This window comes from Balaenoptera physalus (assembly GCF_965194825.1).
Source record: "Balaenoptera physalus genome assembly, chromosome: 8".
NCBI classification, from domain to species: Eukaryota; Metazoa; Chordata; class Mammalia; order Artiodactyla; family Balaenopteridae; genus Balaenoptera; species Balaenoptera physalus.
Window position 1 is genome coordinate 90,999,786 of NC_138887.1, and position 22,690 is coordinate 91,022,475.

Consider the following 22,690-nt stretch of genomic DNA (forward strand, 5'->3'; position numbering starts at 1 on the left):
ATGTTTTTGTTACACTGTTAAAGTAGTTGATTTCTCACAAGTTGATTCAGCATTTACTACTAACTCTAACATGATAGGGAGTGAACAGGTAGTGTGGGCTATCAAGACTAGGTGTTGCTCATAATATCATTAAAAAAGAAGGGCATTGGGGTACAAGTTTTCTTAAATTTCCAGCGCTGATCTGTCAAGCAGTTGTTGATGGAATCCATTATCTTTGTGAGTTTTTTTAATGGCAGAGACCTAATTGAAAATCAGAGTTCTTTCAGAGAAAGGTCAAATCAGCTAAAGATGATAGAACAGGCCTGGCAGACTATAGTCTGAGGGCCACCTGTTTCTGCAAGCTAACAGTGTTTTTTAAAAAAATATTTTAAGTGGTTTAAAAAAATCAAAAGAAGAAAAATATTTCATGATACATGAAAATGATAAATCCAGTTTCACAGTCTAAAAATAAAGTTTTATTGGAACACAGCTACATATACTCATTTGTTTATGTGTTGTTTATGGTTACTTTTGCACTATAATGGCAGAATTGAGTAGTTGTGAGAGAGACTGGATGGTCCCACAGAATCTAAAATATTTACTGTTTGGTCCTTTGTAGAAATAGTGCTGACCCCTGTTAAAACATCAGTATTATTTTATGTTTTGGAGTACCATGGAAATTTGTGGCTTTCTTTGCTTACCAAAAACTCTAGCTGAATGCTACTACATTTCTTAAAGGATTCTCCACTGTTTTTTTGCCTCAGGGACAACCACAGTAGTCCATTCATGACTGTTTTTCATGACTTCCTTTGCTTATTTTCCCGCGGTTCCTTTTGCCAGCCAGGTGAACAGACCAAAACCACACAGGAAGGTCTGTGGTTTTTCTAAAGAAGCTTTCTACAGAAGGATATGTTTGGCTTGGGTACCTCTCTGTTTGTTGTAGAAACCTGGATTTTGCTTGTGATCTTTCCACTAGAACTTTGATTCAAATATATATAAAATGACCCGCACTTTCAAAGTGTAAAATTAACAAACATTTATTGTTAGATTCATATTTGTGGGCAGAAAATCTTAATCTTTCATGTTTTTACCAGACATTTTAATAATGTTAGTTATGTTTTTCATGGCTCTTAATTTTACATCAAGGTTAGTTGATGGTTATTCTTTTTCATTGGTTAGCCTTAAACATTTAAGCCAATGTCTCGTTTTACAGTAATCTTTTTTTTTTTTAATTTATTTATTTTATTTATTTATTTTTGGCTGTGTTGGGTCTTCGTTGCTGTGCACGGGTTTCTCTAGTTGCAGCGAGCAGGGGCTACTCTTTGTTGCAGTGTGCGGGCTTCTCATTGCGGTGGCTTCTCTTGTTGTGGAGCTCGGGATCTAGGCTCGCGGGCTTCAGTAGTTGCAGCACGTGGGCTCAGTAGTTGTGGCTCCCGGGCTCTAGAGCACAGGCTCAGTAGTTGTGGTACACGGGCTTAGTTGCTCCGCAGTATGTGGGATCTTCCTGGACCAGGGATCGAACACATGTGCCCTGCATTGGCAGGCAGATTCTTAACCACTGTGCCACCAGGGAAGCCCTACAGTAATCTTTTGATAGAATAAAAACATCAATGGTATTCCACCTCTTATAAAAGTTATTTCCCCCCTCTCTCCGTCTGTGTTTACTTGATGTCAGTTCTCTTGGGGCTCGTGTAAGAAAGGAGTGGCCCTGCTACTTTATAAGAGGTCTGAGTTTTACAGCTACTGAGAGCTTTGGATCCTGCCACCATTCTTTTCAAGCATAGCAAACAGGTGTTGTCTATCTAGAAATAAACCTTATCTGAAGGTTTGGAGTTGGGTAAAGCAGATCTTCTCTCAGGTTTCAGCTTGCCTTTGGTCATAATTGTGCTTTTGTGCTTGGTGAGGGTGGTTCTTAATTTTGTCTTGGAGAATGTATAGCACTGGTCTGGGCCATGGTATTGAGTTGAACAGTCCCCGTCTTACTTCATAGGGCTGTTTTGTTGTCTGGTTGGTGCTTGATGCTTCTCTGTCTTAGCTTACTTAAACGTTTTGAGGTATGGAGAGCTCACTCATGGGAGGAGATGGGCTCATGCTGTTAGAATCTTCTTCAGTCAGAGAACCCTGTTTGCAGTGGAGTCTTCTCACATTATGGAATAGGCCATGTGGTAATCGTGCAGCTCAGCAAGCAAAACCAGTGAAGGATGACAGAACGTGAAAAGGAAATACTGAGGTGGATGCAGGCTGGAGTGGGTGGTAAGAAGCATGGGTGAGCATCAACTTCTTAGGTAACCTTTGTTCTGACTTAGAGTAAAGGGAAGTTGGGATGAAGCATACCATTAAGGCATTTTGACTTCACTGACTTGTCGGCGAGGAGGGTGAGAATAGAGACTGGAGGGAAAACCCCATATTATCATTTCTGGAGTAACAGGGTAAGCATTTTTAATCCAATCCTGGGCTTGGGGTTTTAAAATGTGCAATAAAGTGAGTTATTGTGTGGGTTGGAAATACAATGTAAGATACTATGGTAAAATTATGGTAAATGGTTTTATGTGTACATTCTCCTTTTCTGAGGAGGGTAAAGGGCTATGGACTCCCACACCAAGAACTACTCCGGATAGGAAAGCCATGGCGGAGAAAGAGAGGAGATGTGTGTCTCAGTCTGAGCTGTCATCTACAGAAAACTTGGCACTCCCTGTCCAGGCTGTCTCAATCATGTTTTGGAAGGAGGGGTCACCTTCAGAAGCTTTATTGCTGGCACCCAGGCCTTGTTGTCCTAAGAGGTATGACCCACCAGGGCATGAACTCTCCAGTAGGCTCGGCCTCCAACAGTTATTTCTGTTGCGTTTCATGAATGTTTGTATTTGTCTGGTCACCCCTAGGCTGAGTTACTGGGGCCTGTCTAGGGAGGAACAGTGCCTGAACAGTTGGAGGAGTCAGCCATTCAGCGTGAATGCACTGGATTTGGACAATACCTGCTGGCTCCCTGGCTTCCCACCCTTGAGGTGGGGCTGTTCCCAAAGCCCTGTCAGGATGGAGGAGGGGATGGTGTGGGCTGGAGGAGGAGGAAGAGCTCCCTGCCGGGAGTTACCATCCAGCTGTAATTGGTTTAAAGTAGAATCCTGTATCATTGGATTTGAACTGGATTTTAGGGGTCATCCAGTTCAACCTCCTCATTTTGCCTGTTGGGAATAGACACCTGTGAGGGTTCCAGGACTTATCCCAGACCAGAGAGGTAATGAGTGGCAGTGTTGAGGCTAGACCCCAGGTCTGTTGATTCAGTAACGATGCTTCTTCCGGCTTGGACTGTGAAGGGGTAAATTGTAGCATGAATCTGGGATGCGGTTTGGGGGTGCAGCATGGGCTGCTCCTGAGTCAGTAAGATACACTTAGGACACTGGTCCCTGGGCTGTAGGCCGGAACAGGTGACCTGCAAAGGACCTCTGACTCCCATGACTTGTAAGCACGTTTTGGAGAGGGCTGTGATGTGATTGTTTCCGTGTCCGAGGGGTGCATCTAGGCATACCGGCGAGTCTCCTCTGCCAAGGGTGAGATGAGGCAAGAGAAGATTCTTGGGGAGGAAGGCAGGGGCGTCTAGTTGAAGGCGCTCTCCTCCTGAGTGAGCTTTGAAGTTGCAGTCAGAGGAACCTGCTCAGACTCTTTAGAGGCCAGACAAGTAGTATCTACTGTGACATTTGGAAACTGAAAAGTAGAGAGGGAGGGACATAGTGGTTGCTAGGAGTGTGCGGGTAGTACATAGTACAGGTCCTTTTATGGTTATAGCTTTCTGCACTTGAGTACTTATTTCTGCCTAACTGGCTAGTGCAACTCTCATTTTAAGCTATCACAATGACTGTAAGCCTTATCCCTTTCATTCTGGTTATCTGTTTAATTTTTCTGCATGTTGGAATTGAAGATGGACTATAAAAAGAGAATTTTTATAAGCTCTGAATTTTTATTAATACACGGCTTATTAGAATATCTGGCAAACTGCAGGGTTGGAAAGAATGAACCTAGTTTTTGGAAACAGTTTTTCTTGTTCTGCTTCCGTTTATTGATCACCTGCTCTATGGAGGCAGTGTGTGTAGTCGTTAAGCACAAGGGCTCTGAACGACACTACTTGGGTTAAATCCTGGCTCTGTTATGTATAGTGTGTGACCTCAGTTAAGTTACATACCCTCCATGCCTCAGTTTCCTCACTTATAAAATGAGGATAATACCTCACAGGGTTGTTGTGAGGGTTAAGTAAGTTATTAATATATGAGTTAGGACAGTGCCTGGTCCACATTAAGTGCTGTTTACATATTAGCTGTTATCACAACCCAGGCATTGATCTAGGCCCTTTGTCACTTAACTTATGAGGCAATTGAAGTCAAGAGAGATTTAAAAACTTGCTTAAGATCATCCAGATAAGAAGTGGCTAAGTTGTGGCTTAAACCTTCTCTGTCTGACACAAGGCCTGGCTCTCAACCACTCTGCTGCTGGCTTTCTGAGGTGTGGCAAATCACTTAACTGTATTGTAGGTTTTATAGCTATCTACCCATCTATCCATCTATCTTCTACTTTCTAATTTGGATTTTTCATTATGTTCTCATTTTGTTAATAAAATGCATTTCCTTAAAATATCTGTGACTTAAGAGTTATAAATAAAATATAAAAGATAAAAATAAAACAATTGCTCTTACAATAATGCTGCTCAAATAATTAAAGAACTTTAAAAATCCATGCTAACAGTACTAAATTATGAAAGGCTTAAAACGTCATTTCATGTGACATCTGATAATGGCTATCAGTGTTGCCACACACATGTAAGTTGCGTGGAAATTAAGACAGTTATTATTAGGCATTTTAAGCATACCATTTTAAAACAATCATGGCATTAATGTTTTAACCATTTGCACATTTTAATTACCAGGAGGAAAGTATATCAAATTTTTATAGCTCATGGAAGGCTCCCCAGCTAGCACCCTAGTTTGAGACAAAGAGAATTAAAGTCCGAGAAGTGAGACAAGGCTGCTTAGCAACAATGACAGGTGAGGTTGATGGGAATTAACAGCTTTTGACTGTTAGCAGAATGGCAGTGTAATGGGATCTGCTTATGGTAATGAAGCATTGACTAGATGGCTGAATGTAATGATGCTTTCTCATTTATTTCATAAAATTATAGATGATATTGAGCCCAGAATGTTTAGATTTCTGTACTATTTATACTTTTGATATTGTATTGAAAATTAGATTCATATTGTATAGTACTGTCAACTTTGTAATTATCTTATGGAGAGACTTATTCAATGGAAAGGAAAGTAGCAAAGTAAAAGCAAAACAAAACATCCCATTACTCCAGTAAAACCACTCAAAACACCAATACCTTATCTTTCTCAAAGTAGCTGCAGTTTAAGGGAGCATTAAGATATCTCTAAATTGGAAATTGTCCAACTGTTCAGGTTGCTGAAAAAAAAAGAAAGCCGATAAAAAATTTAAAAATTTATTTATATCTTGTCTCTGGGCAAAGTCTAAAGAATTGTTGTATCAAGATGAAGTAACCATTCTTAAGGTTTCTTTAGCCAGGACACACTCAAGATCAAAACAATTGACAATGAAGGAAAAGATGGCTCAATGCATGTGGCAATGTGACATTAAAGATTACATCAGATACAGTCTGTCTCAGGAATGACCATATGTCCTTTCCATCTGATGTCTGTTTCAGGACTCAGACAAATGAGTTAAAGGTTTTAGATATGCTTTAAAGGATAGTTCTTTCATCACCTGTATTAGGTTTGTTTACAAATCAAATGTTTCAAATTGATCACATGTGCATACTATCAAAGGAATGAACATAATGACAATATTTTTCCTAAAAATTTGGATGCTGATTCATTTCAGGTTATGTGGGTTTGTAACATTGAGTACTAGGATGAAGTATAGATATCTTGTGTTCTTTTCACTTAGAGAAAGAAGAGAATTAATTTTTTCCCTAGTTTTAAACTAATACTACAGGAATGAAATGGGAAGAAATAATAGGTCTTTTCTAAGAAAGACTTTTCTAAGGATGGCTTTAAAAGAACAGGCAAAGGAGAGCAGAGCCATGACCGTTGCAGCTTGAATCGAGATAAGCAGAAGTATGTGTGCTCAACGTCACATGGCAGGCGGCTTTCCCCAGAGTGGTTTGCCTGTCCAGGGAGCTGTTTCATTTTGTGTCTGATAGAGTTTTACTTTGGAAAATACCCGGTTCCCTGCCTGTTGCTTCATTATGGATTATACAGGTAAAATTAAATTTAAAATATTTTCCAGCCATGTAGAATTACTTAAAATATACTATTTTGAATTAGTATTTTAAAAATTACATTGGTTATGTTTGTAAATAAATGTATTTTAAAAATTATTATGCATGAATTTATTCCTGAGTATGTATGAATTTGTTGTATACAAATTGTGATTAATTTAGGATAAGTACTTAAGGGAATTTCTCAGACATACCCTTGTTGTTTCTTCTGTTTCAGTTTGGGTCATACTCAAACAGACTTAAAATAAACTGCAGCACATATTTAATCCGCATTTCTACCCTCTGGGCCAGAAGGTTTAGAATACAAATATTTGAGTTCAGATTATGCCACAGAGAGAATAAAATATATACACAGTCTACAGAGATTGTAAAACGTTTTTGCCATTGTGTTGGTTTTCTTGTGCATGTGTGTGGCCTGATCTTTTAGATGCGGTTGACGTAGTGAAGTGAATTGGAGAATTTCAGTTTTTATCCTAAATTTTCTGAGTGTAACTGACCTCTTCCTTTTTTAAACTGCTTAGCCTTGTTCTCAGTTTCTAGTTTCACTGAGTGGTAAGTTGGTACAAGAATAAAGTTAAGGTGAAGTTAACCAGGGGTGGTGTTTCTTGATGATTAAGTGGGAGCTTCCTTTAGATTGGATGGGGTGAAGGTGGGGTTGGGAGGTGAGGTGATGGTAAGGAGATATGGACGTGGATCTTTGCCCAAAACTTATGCAGGTAATTCAAAATTATATTACCGTAAATTCGAACTTTCGGGTAACGGTGACACTGTTTTCTGACACATTCCTCTTAAACTAAACAACTAAGACTTTGGAAGATATTTCCACCAGGGCAGGGACCTACTTTCCATACCCCGAATAATGACAAAATCCCAGTGTGTGTTTAAATTAAGCATTATTTACATGTTCTTTATAAATGATCCCTTTTGATCTATGGATGGATCTTTGGCAAGATAGCTAATTATGGTGAGAAAATCAAATTTTTTGTGAAATTGTTAATAAAATGCCATTTTTAGGCACTTGCTATGTAAAGGACTTCTGTGGTAAATATATTTTGAAGCTAAAACATTTAAAAGTAATTAATTATCCCAAATACCCAAATATGTTTTTTCTATAAATCCATATTTCCTATTTTAGAGTTCCTTTATAGCAAATACTATAGTAGTATCTCTTTCTCCTTCTCTCTCGCTCTCTCTGGATTTCGAATTGCTTTTCCTTATAACATTAGTGTACCAGAATTTCATTCCAGGGCTCTGAAATAGAATATAATTACCTGTTAGAAGGCTCACTGTATGTGTGATACTATGTTGAAGCAGAAAGGACTACATTTTATAGACATATACAAAGAAATCAAATTGCTATAATCTTACCAGGGAGCTTTACTATGAGTTTGTTTTTAATTATAAATTTGTGCCTTTTTTCCAAAGAACAGAATCATTGATTTTTTTTTTCATTTTTCTATAGTTTATGTATTGCCATTAGAACACTTCTTTGTTGTTTTTAAGTAATACTTTATAAATGCATAGGTGGTATTTTAAAAGACACACAACTTTAACATGCTAAATACACATCAAGAGGAATAGTAAGAAAATAAAGCTTTAATGTGAACAAAGGATACAGCTTCAGAGAAATTCCAGATATGACACTTTTAAAATTAGGTCTTGTATGTACTCTGAAGAGAATATGTGGTTTAAGTTCTTACCACACTAATAGAGATAACATTTATTAAGCTAGTTGTCTGATGTGGTAGGAAGCTATTTTGAGTATTGTCTTCTATGGTGATTTTTATAAACATTTACATATTTGCAAATATAGGTATATTTAGTCTATTAAACTTTGAAGAAAAGAACACACATGTTTTCAGTTCATGGAAGAGTGAATTCTTTTGCATTAGAAAAGAAAATTTATTTATTTATTTCAGTTCAGCACAACCACTTTTGTACTAATGACAGCATCATAGCACTAAAGGGGATACCTTCCAGTAGAAAACTGAGTCTTGAATATTCAAGAATAGATGTATTTTATTTTGTTTTTCTGGAAAGCTCTTTCCCCCATGTGGTTTCCATGTTACCCATGTGGTTTCCTCTCAGTTTTTTCAGGTCTTTGTTGAAATGTCATCTTTTTAGGGTGACATTATCTGACAGTTTTACCTAAAATAACCCTCCCGTTCAATCACTCCTCATTAATTCCTCTTATCTTTCTTTATAACATGTACTACCACTTGATATATTACATATTTGTTTGTCCGTCTCACCCTCTAGAATATAAGCTCCAAAGAGGAGAGAGTTTGTTAATGACTGTATCCCTAGAGTGCAGAACAGTAGGCTTTCAGGAAATAGTTGTTGAGTCAATTTATGAATGGGGTTTCTTCTAAAAATTACTATTGATTTACTTTAAGATTTTCACTATTATCTTTCTTTATCAGCAACATTCTAATTTAACAATAATTAGTTTGACCACTAAATTATTTTGAATATTGATCTCTTCTTTCATTGCTAATTTTATCCTGAAATTAACAGTACTCGCTTTACTAATGGAAGGGCAGGGTCACAGGCAGGCAGGGTCGCAGGCATGCATAATTAGACATAATTGATAACCCAAAGATCATTTTGGTTTTGGAATGTATTATGTGATTTTTTTGAAGGGGCGTGGAGGACATCAGTCAGTTTTATTCTTCCTTCATTTTCTTTCATGATGTTTTCCTTAGGCAGGCCATTAATATTTGTCTTCATTCTCTGAGCTCATGCCAGCTGCCCAGGAGAGAATGGGAGCAAACTAAATTTTGGCATCTGTTTTGTCAAAGATGGGTCTTTAGCCATATGGATTCCAACCTTCTGAAGTGTTTAGAAATACCTCAGGCATCCAGAGGTTATAGAAACCTTAATAGGAGTCAGAGGTTGTCATATGTGTCCAGATTGCTGGCAAGTGAGACCTAATTTTTTTTTTTATATATATAAATTTATTTATTTAATTTATTTATTTTTGGCTGCATCGGGTCTTCATTGCTGGGCGCGGGCTTTCTGTAGTGCAGCGAGCAGGGGCTGCTCTTCGTTGCAGTGCATGGGCCTCTCATTGCGGTGGCTTCTCTTGTTGCGGAGCATGGGCTCTAGGCATGCAGGCTTCAGTAGTTGTGGCATGTAGGCTCAGTAGTTGTGGTGCACGGGCTTAGTTGCTCCGCGGCATGTGGGATCTTCCCGGACCAGGGCTCGAACCCGTGTCCCCTGCATTGGCAGGTGGATTCTTAACCACTGCGCCACCAGGGAAACCCAGAGACCTAACGTTTTTAACATACTGATCCTGCTATAGTTATCTAAAAAGTAGACATCTTGAAAAATATTGCAGCCTTTAACTTACTCTCAGAAATCTGTGCCAAGAAATAAATATAGGCACTCAGAAAAATGTATTTATATATGCATATATACACCCTCACATATAAGCTGAAGAAAGAGCTACATCAGTGAGTCAGCAAGAAGTTGTCACATATAGACTATGGCCTCTGGTGGGAAGTACCAGTTGTCACTCGGTATCTGTGGCGGATTGGTTTCAGGACTGCCCTCACCCCCAAATCCACGGATGCTCAAATCCCTTATATAAAATCGTGTAGTATTTACATATAACCTACATGCATCCCCTCTGCATATTTTAAGTCATCTCGAGATTACTTATAATACCTAATATGTTATAAATGCTATGTAAGTTGTTGTAAATACAGTGTAAGTGCTATGTCAATAGTGTGCATCAAATTCAAGTTTTGCTTCTGGAACTTTCTGGAATTTCTATTTACGGAATATTTTGATCCGCAGTTGGTTGAATCCATGGATGTGGAACCAGTGGATATGGAGGACTAACTGTATCTCTACCCAGGGATCATTTTCTCATTCTACTTTTCCTTTTGCCTTTCTGATGGCCACATCCACCCCCATTTGTGTGACTATTCATGTGCAACATCTGGGATGCAATTTGAAATAGATCTTATGTTAAGATACTATTCTGGTTTCAACCCTTTTGAAGTGTATTGCCCTTTCCCACTTCCTGCAGTTGTGTCTCAACACTATTATTGATACAGGCATACCTCGTTTTATTGAGCATTCTTTTATTGCTCTTTGGAGAAATTTCATCTTTTTACAAATTGAAAGTTTGTGGCAACCCTGCTTCAAGCAAGTCTGTCAGCACCATTTTTCCAACAGATTTGCTCACTCTGTGTCTCTGTCTCACATTTTGGTAATTCTCAACATATTTCACACTTTTTCATTATTGTTACATTTGTTATGATGGTGACCTGCGATCAGTGATCTTTGGTGTTACTACTACAACTCGCTGAAGGCTCAGATGATGGTTAGCATTTTTTAGCAGTAAAGTATTTTAAAATTAACATTTTTTTTTTTAGACATAGTGCTACAGCACTTAATAGACTACAGTGCAGTGTAAACATAACTTGTATATGCACTGGGAAACCAAAAAAGTTGTGTGACTTGCTTTATTGTGATGGTGTGGATACGAACCCACAGTATCTCTGAGGTATGCCTGTATTCTCCACTGGTTGTTGACCTGGACCACTTATTTTGGGAGGGATGCATTTTTCTTAATTTTTGCAATTTTCAGTATAGTCCTTTCTGTCATTTTTAGTTTTTTTGGTGACCCTTCTCTTTTAAGAATTTTCTTCTCCATATTTTCAGTTGATTTCTATTTTCCTTTCATTTTAGTTGAATTCTTAAAATATAATTTTGGTAATTATTTTTTTATTTTTCAAGAGGCATTATAGAAGAGTAGTTAAGAGCCTGTGTGTTGGAACCAGACTGCCTGGGTTTGAGTCCCAGCTTATCACTTAGTAACCAGTGTGACCACTGTCTATCAAATGTGCATAACCCTACCTTGTAGGGTTGTTATGAAGATTACATAAGCTGATACATGTGAAGTTCCCAAAATAATACCTGGCACATAGTAAACATTTAGTAAATATTAGTTATTATTATCTTAGCTACAACAAAATATTTGTTCTTATGTAGCATCATTGCAATTTCTTCATAATGGTTCAGCATTTTCAGTAAGATAAAGGTCAAATTACCTTGAATAAATTATGCACATCCATACAATGGAATATTATGTAACCATTTAAAGATGAGATGGATCTACATATACTGACCAGAGAGTTATTAATGATATTTTTTAAATGATAATTTGCAGTTCCACAATCATATAAGAATTTAATGTTTAAAAACTGTGTTATATAAAGACATGTCTTTGTAAACTTTAGAAAATATTGGAAAAAGTATATACCTTAGATGAATGGATGGAAAAGAAACTTGAGCTTTTGAACTTCCTATTTTATATGATTTTAAAAGTGGGATTATTGAAACAAACACACTTTTTATGCATTTCAGTATTTTTAAAATATTAGAACAAAACTTTCTTTGCTTGTGTTGGATAGACATTCTAATTAAAGTCTGTGCACTTATAGCTTTTAGAAAAAAACAGATTTCTAAGAGTAAAGGTAATGCTGGTAATGAGTCAAGAGACAAAATAATAATATCTTCTTTGTGTTGATGGATGAAAAAGAATTATGCCCACTTGCACACGGGTACACTGGTGTGTGCACACAGCGTTAACATGACTGCGTTACTCGGGAGAAATGACAGGAATTCTCACAAGGTAAAATGAAGAAAAGTAAGGCAAAAGAGACGGGATAGGAGAAATATGTGTACATACATATATTTCTAGAGTGGTGGTTTTCACATTTGAATAATAGTTGCAAAATAAATAATAATGTATTCACTAACATTTGAGTGCTCACTGGGTGTTAAGCAGTGTTCTAAGTGCTTATAGTATTATTTTACTGTTACATTTGCTTGTGAATTTATATGCCCAGAAAGTGTGTGGAATAGTGTACATATTTTCACATATTTGTGGTTGAGTGTACAACCCCTGATCTGTCAGTCTACCACAAGCCTACTGAAAAAACAATGAGCTCTGGAGTTCTTTTAAAAGGTAGGTTATTTTTCTCATTTCTGATACTCTTAATTCCCTTGAGAAGTTCTACTTGCTGCATAAAACCAAGAACCCTGATTTGCATATCTTTGTGGTTGGTTGCTATAAAGCCAATATTTAAATTTCTCTGAGGTCTCTTTTAGTGCCTGGTATCACAGGATGAGGATCTTGTCAGGAGGGTGAATATATATGTGGCTCTTGGTCTGGTGCATTTTGTGACAAAGGAATTCCCCTTTGAATTGCCTGCTCCCCTGAAGCCCCTGGAGCCTCTGGCTCAAGCAGCGCAGTCGGTCTGTGCAGTGTCTCTGACGTCACCAGTGTATGCATAAGCCCTGCTATTGTCTTACTGCTATAACAGGGCTGGGGATTGCAGTATCCGCTGTTGCTGCTGCTCGCAGTCTTGCCCCTGCTGCTACCTAGTCCTGCCTCCCTGCATCCCAGAAGAGCCACGTCGGCCTGCCTTTCCGTATTGGATTTTCCAAAACAGCTCTTCGGTTTTTGGTGCTGTAGGAGACCTTGCTTTTCAATCACACGGGAGAACACTGGAGCTTGTAAGAGGAGAATCTGGCAGCTGGACACAGCTTGGACTGCATTGTCTGTCTTCACGACCTCTGCTGTGTAGCAGCTCATCTCTCCACTCTCACACGTACACTCTCCTCGATTTTTCTTCCTTCCTTTTTTTCCTTTCTTCTAATCTTTTAAAAGCAGCCTCTGGAGCCAGCCATGTTTGGCACTGAATCTTCATGTAAGTAAATGGATCTCACTTTGCTGTTTAGAAATCTGTTTGCTGTCATGGTTTCATTGGCTTGGAGTTCATATCACTTTGCCTTAGGTCATTAACAGCTTTTGTATTTTGGCTCTAATTACAAAGAAATTGGTCTCAGGGAAGGGACTCCCCCTTATCTGGGTTATTCATCCTTAAGGCCAGGGATGTCAGTGTGGTCAAAACCAGGCCTCCAAGAGGGAGGGGAGGAAGACAGGAATCCGGGCAGCCTCCCCAGAACGTGTTAATTGATGGGATCAAGTCTGTCACTGATCTATTGTTGTGGGTTCTATAATGGTCCTAAACCCTAAAATAGATACTGGAGGATCTGAGATGATAGTGTTTATTAAAAAGGAAAAAAGGGCTTACATTTTTTATCTAAAAGGAGGATGGGGGTATCATTATATCCTCTTCTTCCACATTTTTACAGAAACATAGGAGTAGATATTATATGTAGATTTAAAGAATAAGAAATAAGCTTTATTTTTAAAGATGGATTTTTTTTTTACACAATGGCTTCAATTTTGATATGCTGGCTAGTGCCACAGTCCAGCAGCATTGTATCTGTCTTAAAACTTATACAATGAAATTGCTTTGGTGCAGAGCAGGCCCTGCACAAGGGGCTGGGCTGGATGGCACTTGTAGACAGCTAAAACGGGTATTTGAAAAATGATGACCAGCTTAAGTAATGAGGATTATTTAATGCTGGATGTAGAATAGTATAACTTGTCGATGCAGTTATACAGGGTCTGCAGAATATTTTGTCATTATCCATAAGCAAAGGTGACAGTTAAGAATTTCTAAAGAGACTCAACCTGCTGACCTAGAACATTAAACATTGGCAAGACACTATCTTTGTGGGGAGAGGGGGTTAGGGTAGGAATTTAGGAAACACATTTCTGATGAATATATAATCCAACCTGTTCTTTCTGATCTCAGGTGATCAGTGTGACTATTTGTGCATAGCTGATGATTATTCCAGAATAGTAGTATTTCAAGAGAGCTAATAATCCTCAGTTCTTTTGTTTCTTGATTGGCTTTTTTAAAGGGTGGATTATTTTTGTTGTTTTACCTAGAAGCTTCCCATTTCTGAAATTACCACACTGCATTATCAAGGTCAAGATAGAATAACAATGAGATGTAATGTCCTATTCAGCATGTGGCAATTTTATTTTCTAATAATTTAAAAATGTTTTTTGAATTCACTTAATGATACATTTGGAATTATTGTCACCCAAGAAATAGAAACAGATTATTTAGTGGCAAAGACCTTCCAGTTTCATTTCAGTCATGGAATTTTGTTTATGTAGGAACCTAGGTATAGATAGAAATATTTATCTACTAAAGGAAAATTAGTCTTATTACTTTGTTTAGCTGAAAATGGAAGTTGAAACTCAGTGTGGGACTCTTTGGGCTCTTGGCATAGGGACTCTAGCATTGTGTGGCCAGGTTTACCAAGCAGACATGTTGACTTTCTTGATCATTAAACCTGATCTTTTGATAATATCACACATGTGCTATGTGCTCTGTTTGAAAACTGCTGGTTGCTTTTGGTCTCCATAGCTACCAAATTACTGCACAGGTAGAATACCATTCAGAAGACAGAACATCATCATGTAGGTTTTGGGCATTTTTTGACTTTACTGAGTATTAAATTTTGTTTCCTGCTTGTCCCTAGAAGACCATAGATAGATTTGTACTGTCAGTGGTTGTAAAGTGTTGAGAATGGACTGCTTTCTTTAGATAAGGAGATTCCTTAAATCTGTACTAAGAGTTAAGACAATTGTATTTTCTTTGTGTTTTGAGGCATAGCTTTTCTAGACCTATAATGTCCATCTTTTGGAGGCTATTTTGTAGGCTGAGACTATCTATATTTGGAATATTCTGAAAAATAGTCACATTAAAAGTTCTAATTAGTTCAGAAGGGATCTTCCAAACCACCTAGGATATTCTTACGAAACTTTTACAATAAATACTTGTTTAGCCATCTACTCGATGTACAGTGCTGTGCTAGATCCTGGAAAGGTCTGTGTTTTTTTTCTAACATATTCTGATTTCATGATTCTTATCCTTGATTTCTGGTTGCAGTACCTTACTTGTATTGGATGCTTTTACTTTTTAAATTGAGGTATGGTTTACATACAATAAAATGCGTAAGTCAAAGTGTGTAGCTCATTGAATTTTTGCCTATGTTTACACCTATGGAACCACTACCCAGTTTGAGATACAGAACATTTCTATTACTCCAGAAAGTTTCCTTGTGATGACCCTTCCCAGTCAATTTTACTTCTCCTCCTCACCAAAAGGTAATCACTATTCTGAATTCTTTTGACATAGTCACTTGTACATGGCTCTTTAAAATTTTCTTTCTCTCCTCCTTGCTCTTTGCTTATAAGAGAAGGAAATAGAAATGTCCATGTCTTCATTTTCAAGTACTGGATTGATTAAGTTGACTTTTTGTTTCAGACCTTTGAGGTCAGGAATTTGAGGTAACCTGGGTATCACATTATAACATGTTTTGTCTCACTGAAAATAGTATTGCTTAATTTAAATGCCAAAAAATCGCCCGCCTCTTCCATACACGCACACACACACACACACACACACACACACACACACACACACACACACACACACACACACAAAAGAGCCTTAAAAATGACAAAAAATTTACCTGGAAGAGTAGACCCTTGTTTATCAAAGTTAAAACTTATATAGTTATGGCAACAAAATTAATAAATGCTTTGTCTGACCTTGTTTCAGTGAATACCTTCTTTTTAAAAAATTTTTATTTATTTATTTATTTATTTTGGCTGTGTTGGGTCTTTGTTGCTGCACGCGGGCTTTCTTTAGTTGCAGCGAGCGGGGGCTACTCTTCATTTCAGCGCACGGGTTTCTCACTGTGGTGGCTTCTCTTGTTGCAGAGCATGGGCTCTAGGCGTGCGGGCTGCAGTAGTTGTGGCACTTGGGCTCAGTAGTTGTGGCTCGTGGGCTCTAGAGCGCAGGCTTAGTAGTTGTGGCGCATGGGCTTAGTTGCTCCACGGCATGTGGGATCTTCCTGGACCAGGGCTTGAACCCGTGTCCCCTGCATTGGCAGGCGGATTCTTAACCACTGCGCCACCAGGGAAGGCCCAGTGAATATCTGCTTAATTCACTTTAGAATAACTCCAACAGTGCCAGTCACATTTTTTCTCACTTAGTGTATCTGAATCTCCCATAGTTGTGTAAATTGGGCACAATCTATTTTCAGCCCACTTTTAAATGGAAGTGTTCTATGTTATGTGTAGATTAATCATTAGTACAAAGCAGGAAGTATAGCTTCTGTAACTCTGTTACCATCTTGATATATTTCACCGAGCTTTTCCTTTACTGAAATTTCCCATGTCTAAAAATGGGAGTAGTAAGTCTGCTGTTTATCTGCTTTGAGGAAATGCAATTTTAGTCTGGGATCAAAATAATTTAGGTTTAAGAAGAAAGTACTAAAAATAAAGTTTTGTGAGGGGAGTGGTCTTTAAAATGCATATTTTAGGTACTTAATGATAGTTCATATTTTAAAATTGATAAATTGAATTCTATAAAAATTAAAAAATTTTCATTTCCTCTTAAAATTTTATAAATGGAGAAAAATTTCATCTTTTCTTTTTGTGGAGTAAGGAACACTGGTTTTGTACTGCATCCTTCCTCATAAAGCCAGTTATTCTCCAAAGAGTAAATACTTCAAGTACATGGGCATTTATTCAATTAGCGTTTATCTAGCTCGGTCCTCCTCCTGTTTCCCCTCCTATGTTTAACTTTTTCAGGCCTCAAGGGTACCATTTAAGATGTGCTGTGGTGGGAATTGTGCCCTGGTCTAACGAATTAATGTGTCTTCCAAAGCACCTACCAGTGAAGAGAGCAACATCTTACCTTTTCAGAAAGTGTGCCCTTGGGGCAAATAGTGTCATTTAATCCCTCCTCTCAACATTTTGTTATAGTCCTGATATATTAGAAAGAACATCTAGTGTTATCTCGAAAGGGAAAAAGAAATCACCGAAGTCCGAACAGAGCAGTAGTATTTTGTGAGCTTAGTGGTGATGGGGAAATGGTGGACCTGTGTGTCAGAGTGTCAGTTCTCTTTAGCTCTGGTGTGGCTGGCCCACAAGTCTTCCCTGCCATTCTCTGCATGCCCACATCACCTTCAGTAGGCAGCTAGATGCTGGAAAGGATTTGGGGTACGGGTGATGCCCCATGCAGTTTTCTTTGATGGCCACCAAAAGTGCAGCTGTTGCTTTCTTTTTTTTTTTAAATAAATTTATTTATTTGGCTGTGTTGGGTCTTCGTTGCTGCACGCGGACTTTAGTTGCAGTGAGCGGGGGCTACTCTTCGTTGTGGTGCGCGAGCTTCTTATTGCAGTGGCTTCTCTTGTTGCAGAGCACGGGCTCTAGGCACGTGGGCTTCAGCAGTTGTGGCACGCAGGCTCAGTAGTTGTGGCTCATGGGCTCTAGAGCACAGTCTCAGTAGTTGTGGTGCATGGGCTTAGTTGCTCTGTGGCATGTGGGATCTGGGCTGGAAACTGTGTCCCCTGCTTTGGCAGGCAGATTCTTTTTTATTTTTTTTAAAGAGTCTGTGCTATTTTTTTTTGATTTTTTTATTTTTGCTGCGTTGGGTCTTCGTTGCTGTGCGCAAGCTTTCTCTAGCTGCGGGCAAGCGGGGGCTACTCTTCGTTGCGGTGCGCGGGCTTCTCATTGCAGTGGCTTTTATTGTTGCGGAGCACAGGTTCTAGGCGCGTGGGCTTCATTAGTTGTGGCACGCGGGCTCAGTAGTTGTGGCTCACAGGCTCTAGAGCACAGGCTCAGTAGTTGTGGCTCATGCGCTTAGTTGCTTCGTGACATGTGGGATCTTCCTGGACCAGGGTTCGAACCCGTGTCCTCTGCGTTGGCAGGCGGATTTTTACTGCTCCACCAGGGAAGCTCCGGCAGGCAGATTCTTAACCACTGTGCCACCAGGGACGTCCCAACAGCTGTTGCTTTTTATTTTCATTACTGATGAATGCATTAATTTGGAACTGACAGCTTCTCAGTTTTAATAGTGAGTATGGTACCATGTTTCTAAGAACAATGTAATTATCTCAAATTTTGAGCCATTATGTGGGAGATAGTAAAATGAATATACCCTAGCAATATTAGGTCACCAAGAAACTGTATAATTAAATGGGCATCTCTTTGATAGAGAAATAAATGAGTCACACTCCCTTTTTATGTGCATTTCAGGGCCATTCTTGACAACCAGTCATACGTGAGATTAAACTTAGGTCTATTGTTTTGGTGTAATTTTTGTGAGTTGGTTGAGATGTTAACAGCGACTGTGGTCATTCAAAAATGGCTATTCACAACTGGAGTATTTTGCAATATAAACCCTAGTTCTTGTTAAATAATTGTATGAGACTGCTGTTTTTGCTGTCAAATGTATGTTTGACATTTTAGTACTATATCTCCCCCGCTTTATTAGTTTTTGTCATATGAAACTAGGTAATTTAGAAACAGCCATTTTCCTTTCCTACATCTTTAATCTGGCTGTTAGCATTTAGCTGTATTGAATTTTAGATGCTTTCATCTCACTTAAAATACAAATACTTAAATACACACCCAAAAACTTACCTCTAATTCTGCACTCAGAACATTGAATGAAAGAAAAAATATTATTGCATGACTTTAGATAAATAGAAACCACAGACTGCTAAAGTCACAAATAAGGAAAAATAATTATAGATCACTGGGATTTACACTGGGACATGGTCTTACAGGAGGCTGGGAAGTTAAAGCTCATATAACACTTTTGACTTATCTTACTATATTATTGTCTTTTCTTTCCTTCTGACAATGTGAGTTCTGATGTGAAATTTCCTTTTGGGTTTCTTGCCTGTTAACAGTTGACATCATAATTTTTAGTATCAAGGGAATATTTTAAACTAAATAAAGATAGGAATTTTTTTTCCTTCTGGGTATTTATATACTAATTCTACTAGTACAGAAATGGAATAAAAATACCCAGTGGTTATTTTAAAATTCTCAGATTATTTATTTTCACTTGAGTATTGGTTTCCCTAATTGTTAGTTTGGTTTGTTCAGCAGAAATTACATATGAGTTTTCAGTGATCTGTTGTTTTCATTGTCACAATGGACCAGATTTATATCCTGTATAAACTGTGCGGAGTCTATGGGGAAAAATTACCATATATGGAAACTTTCCTTATAGAATCCCCATGGAGTTAGTTACACAGGATGTGAATAGAATTGTTATGGATTCTGAGTTGCAAAAGTCACTGATGATGTGTATTTTGAACATTAATCGTAGTCATCACATTTAATTATGTTCAAATACTGTTAAATTTTCAATACAAGACCATATGGGACACGAGAATATGAATTGTATGGTCATTTTAAAATTGTTTTTCGAAGTGTATTTATATCCCACCATTTTTTTCCTAATAAGTGTAAAACATTCATTAACATGCTTATTAGTGTGTCTTTAATTAGAAAATGCCAGTTTTGAATTATTTAAAAGTCCTGGAATGTAGTCACATTTGCTGTGCTGGAGTAGTAAATTGCAATATTTTCTCTATAGAGATTTTGCTTTTATTAATAATGGATTCAGTTAACTGTGAACTGAAGGACCAAGATATAGTTTAATACATGTTGTAGAAATGGCAGCAACCACGTGCCAGATACAGTGACTAAGTGCAGAGACTCTGGTGCTTGATTGCCTGGATGCAAATCACGGCTTTACCACGTTCTACCAGGGTTTGGCCATCTACCATCTAAGCTCTTGGGGCCCAAAATGTGGCTTATCCAATGACCTCTTGATGTTAGGGAAATCTGCCTTTTTGGGCCAGGACATCTGCACCAGGGTAAGGCTTATTAAGGGTCACTGTGGAGATTAGACTCTGGCAGTGGGAAAGACTGGCTGAAGAAAGGGAAATCTCACTTCCTAAGACTGGGTAGAAGTTCCATCACGGGGATGTTTGAAGGGACCCAGTAGGAGATCTGAAGGGAGGAGACTGCATGAAACTGATGAAATAGGTCAGGGTAGGCAAATGCCCAGCATATTTCTCACTACTGGTCATCCCTGTGGCAGACATCACTAACTGGTCACAGCACTTTTGTAGAATTGCCTTAAGCCATAAAGGGTTGAAATGTTTTCCTCTTAAAACACTTACCTGTGCAAGTGTTTTCCACATTAGTGTGAACAATAGTCACATGAATAAATATTTAAATAAACTTGAAAACAATTATTGAATTAAGAAAAAAAATTAGGAATCTTAAGTGTTCCAGTAATATCCCTTTTTATATAAAATAAACATACGATTCTGTGTTACATTGTGATTCTCAGTAATATCAAAATAATTCAGAGCTGCTACTCTCGTTTTTTTTTTTTTTTAATTTCTTTTTTCTTTATTTTTTTGGCTGCGTCGGGTCTTAGTTGTGGCATGCGGGATCTTTCATTGCATCGCGCAGGCTTCTCTCTAGTTGTGGTGCTCGGGCTACTCTCTCTAGTTGTGGCGTGTGGGTTTTCTCTCTCCAGTTGTGTCACGCGGGCTTAGTTGCTCCGTGGCATGTGGGATCTTAGTTCCCCGACCAGGGATTGAACCGGCGTCCCCTGCATTGAAAGACGGATTCTTTACCACTGGACCACCAGGGAAGTCCCTGCTACTCTCTTTTGAATGAAATTTACACCAATTGAAGACATATCCCCAGAGTGTAGCAGCATACCTAACATATACACTAAGCACTCATTCTTTGAAATTTGAATCTGCTGTGGCTTAAGGTAATATTGAAAATATGATGTATGGGCTTTATAGGGGATTGATACTCAGTTTAATTAAATTTTCCAGGCTAAGGAGTTTATCACACATAACTGGCACATATCAGAAATATGTCAGTGGACAACTCTTACCTGTCACCCTTCAGGCAGGAGTAGGTGACAATATGGACTTTTATTATTAAGCCCAAATTTGTTAGAGGTAAACTGCCATTTACTGATACTTTGCTATGTACTATTAACTTGACTACATCTCATCTAAGTTCACTTATCACTTTTTAAAGATATTTAAGTAAAAATAACGAGGAATTATAATCATCAGTTCATTTACAGCATGAAAACCGAGAATTGTTTCTTTGCCCATCCTGATGTAATTTTAGGAATGAGAAAAATTATGTTCCATTTCTTGATGAGAATTTCAGACTAAGACTCAGGCTTATTGGCATGCTTTGGGGAACAGTGAGTCTGCTTGGGATGCGTACAGATTAGGAAACTGCAGTGACTCCGTTAGAGTATTGTTTACTACTTCCTTTATCCACGGCTACTTCTAGAACACCTAGGCTTAGCGGGAGGCTTTGGTAGGGTTTGGCCTGGTGATACGCATGGATAGTCCACGCATGGGCTTGACTCAGAAGTCTGGAATTTCTTACCTGAAACTTTCCTAGATTTGTTTTAGTATAATGGTGTTTCAGTTGTCTATTGCTATATAACAAACTACCCCAAAATATAGTAACTTAAAATAAGCATTTATTATTATATTTCACAGTTCTGCAGATTGACTGATTGACTGGAGCCACTGGTGGTTCTTATGTAGAGTCTCTAATGTGGTTGCAGTCAGATGTCTCCTGGGCTGCAGTCATCTAAAGGCTCATCTGAGCTGGAGGGCCAGGATAGCTCTCCCACATGGATATCAGTTGAGGCTGGCTGTTGACTTGAGGCTCAGCTGAGGTTGTAGGCAGGAATGCCTATTCTTGGTTTCTCTGTGAGGTTCAAGCTTCTCACATCATGGTGCTAGGTTCTCAGAGGAAGCATCCTGTGACATAGCATCCAAGAGACCTAGGAGGAAGCTGCAAGGTTTCTTATGACCTGGTCTTGGAAGTCTTAGAAGTCACTTCCACCATATTATATTGGCCAAGCAAGTCACTAAGATGAGCCCAGATTCAAAGGGAAGGGAATTGGACTCCTCTTGGTGAGGGAGTGGCAAGAGTGTATTGTACAAGAGCAAGTAGAATAGAAAATATCTTAGTGGCCATCTTTGGAAAATACACTTTGTCACAAGTAGTTTCCAAACTCTACTCCATGAAGTTGGTGCTTCAGGGATGTGCAAATCAGGGGTCTGCAAACTTTTTCTGTAAAGAGCCAGACAGTGAATATTTTAAACTTGTGGCCCATTCAGTCTCTTTTGCAGCTACTCAACTCTGCCATTGTAGCACAAAAGAAGCCATAGACAAATGAGTGTGGCTGTGTTCCAATAAACCTTTATTTATGGATGTGGAAATTTGAATTTTATATAATTTTCACATGTCAAAAAATATTCTTCTTCTTTCGTTGTTGTTTTTTTTCCCAACTCTTTTAAAATGTAAAAAAACATTCTTAGATCAAGGGCCATACAAAACCAGGTGGTAAGCAGGCTTTAGCCCATGCACCTTAGTTTGCTGACCCCTGCTCTTAATATTTGATTTGAATTTCATTTTTAATTGCTAAAAAACCTAAAAGAACAACAGATACATTCACATATTAAAAATAACTAATTTTGATATGTGGGGAACTACTGATAGATGAACTTAGGTTCTCATTGGTTGACTTTATTATTAAATATTATAAATTTGAACTTATAAATGTATGTCAGTTTTACATATTGGGCTCTGGCATAATATTCTGTTTGAAA

The 22,690-nt window shown here is 38.2% G+C and overlaps 1 protein-coding gene across 9 annotated transcripts in view; it reads left to right on the forward strand.

Moving 5' to 3' along the window:
* The window catches only part of ST7 (suppression of tumorigenicity 7), a 298,480-nt gene that overhangs the window by 50,639 nt on the left and 225,151 nt on the right, over positions 1 to 22,690 (forward strand). Inside the window, exon 1 of one of the 9 annotated variants that reach the window (XM_082472349.1) lies at positions 12,545 to 12,987. The exons of the other annotated variants lie outside the window; for them this stretch is intronic. Coding sequence (XP_082328475.1) covers positions 12,966 to 12,987 — 22 coding nt within the window. The 5' untranslated portion in view covers positions 12,545 to 12,965. Of the gene's footprint in view, positions 1 to 12,544; positions 12,988 to 22,690 lie in introns of those variants that run through there. 9 annotated transcript variants of the gene reach the window in all.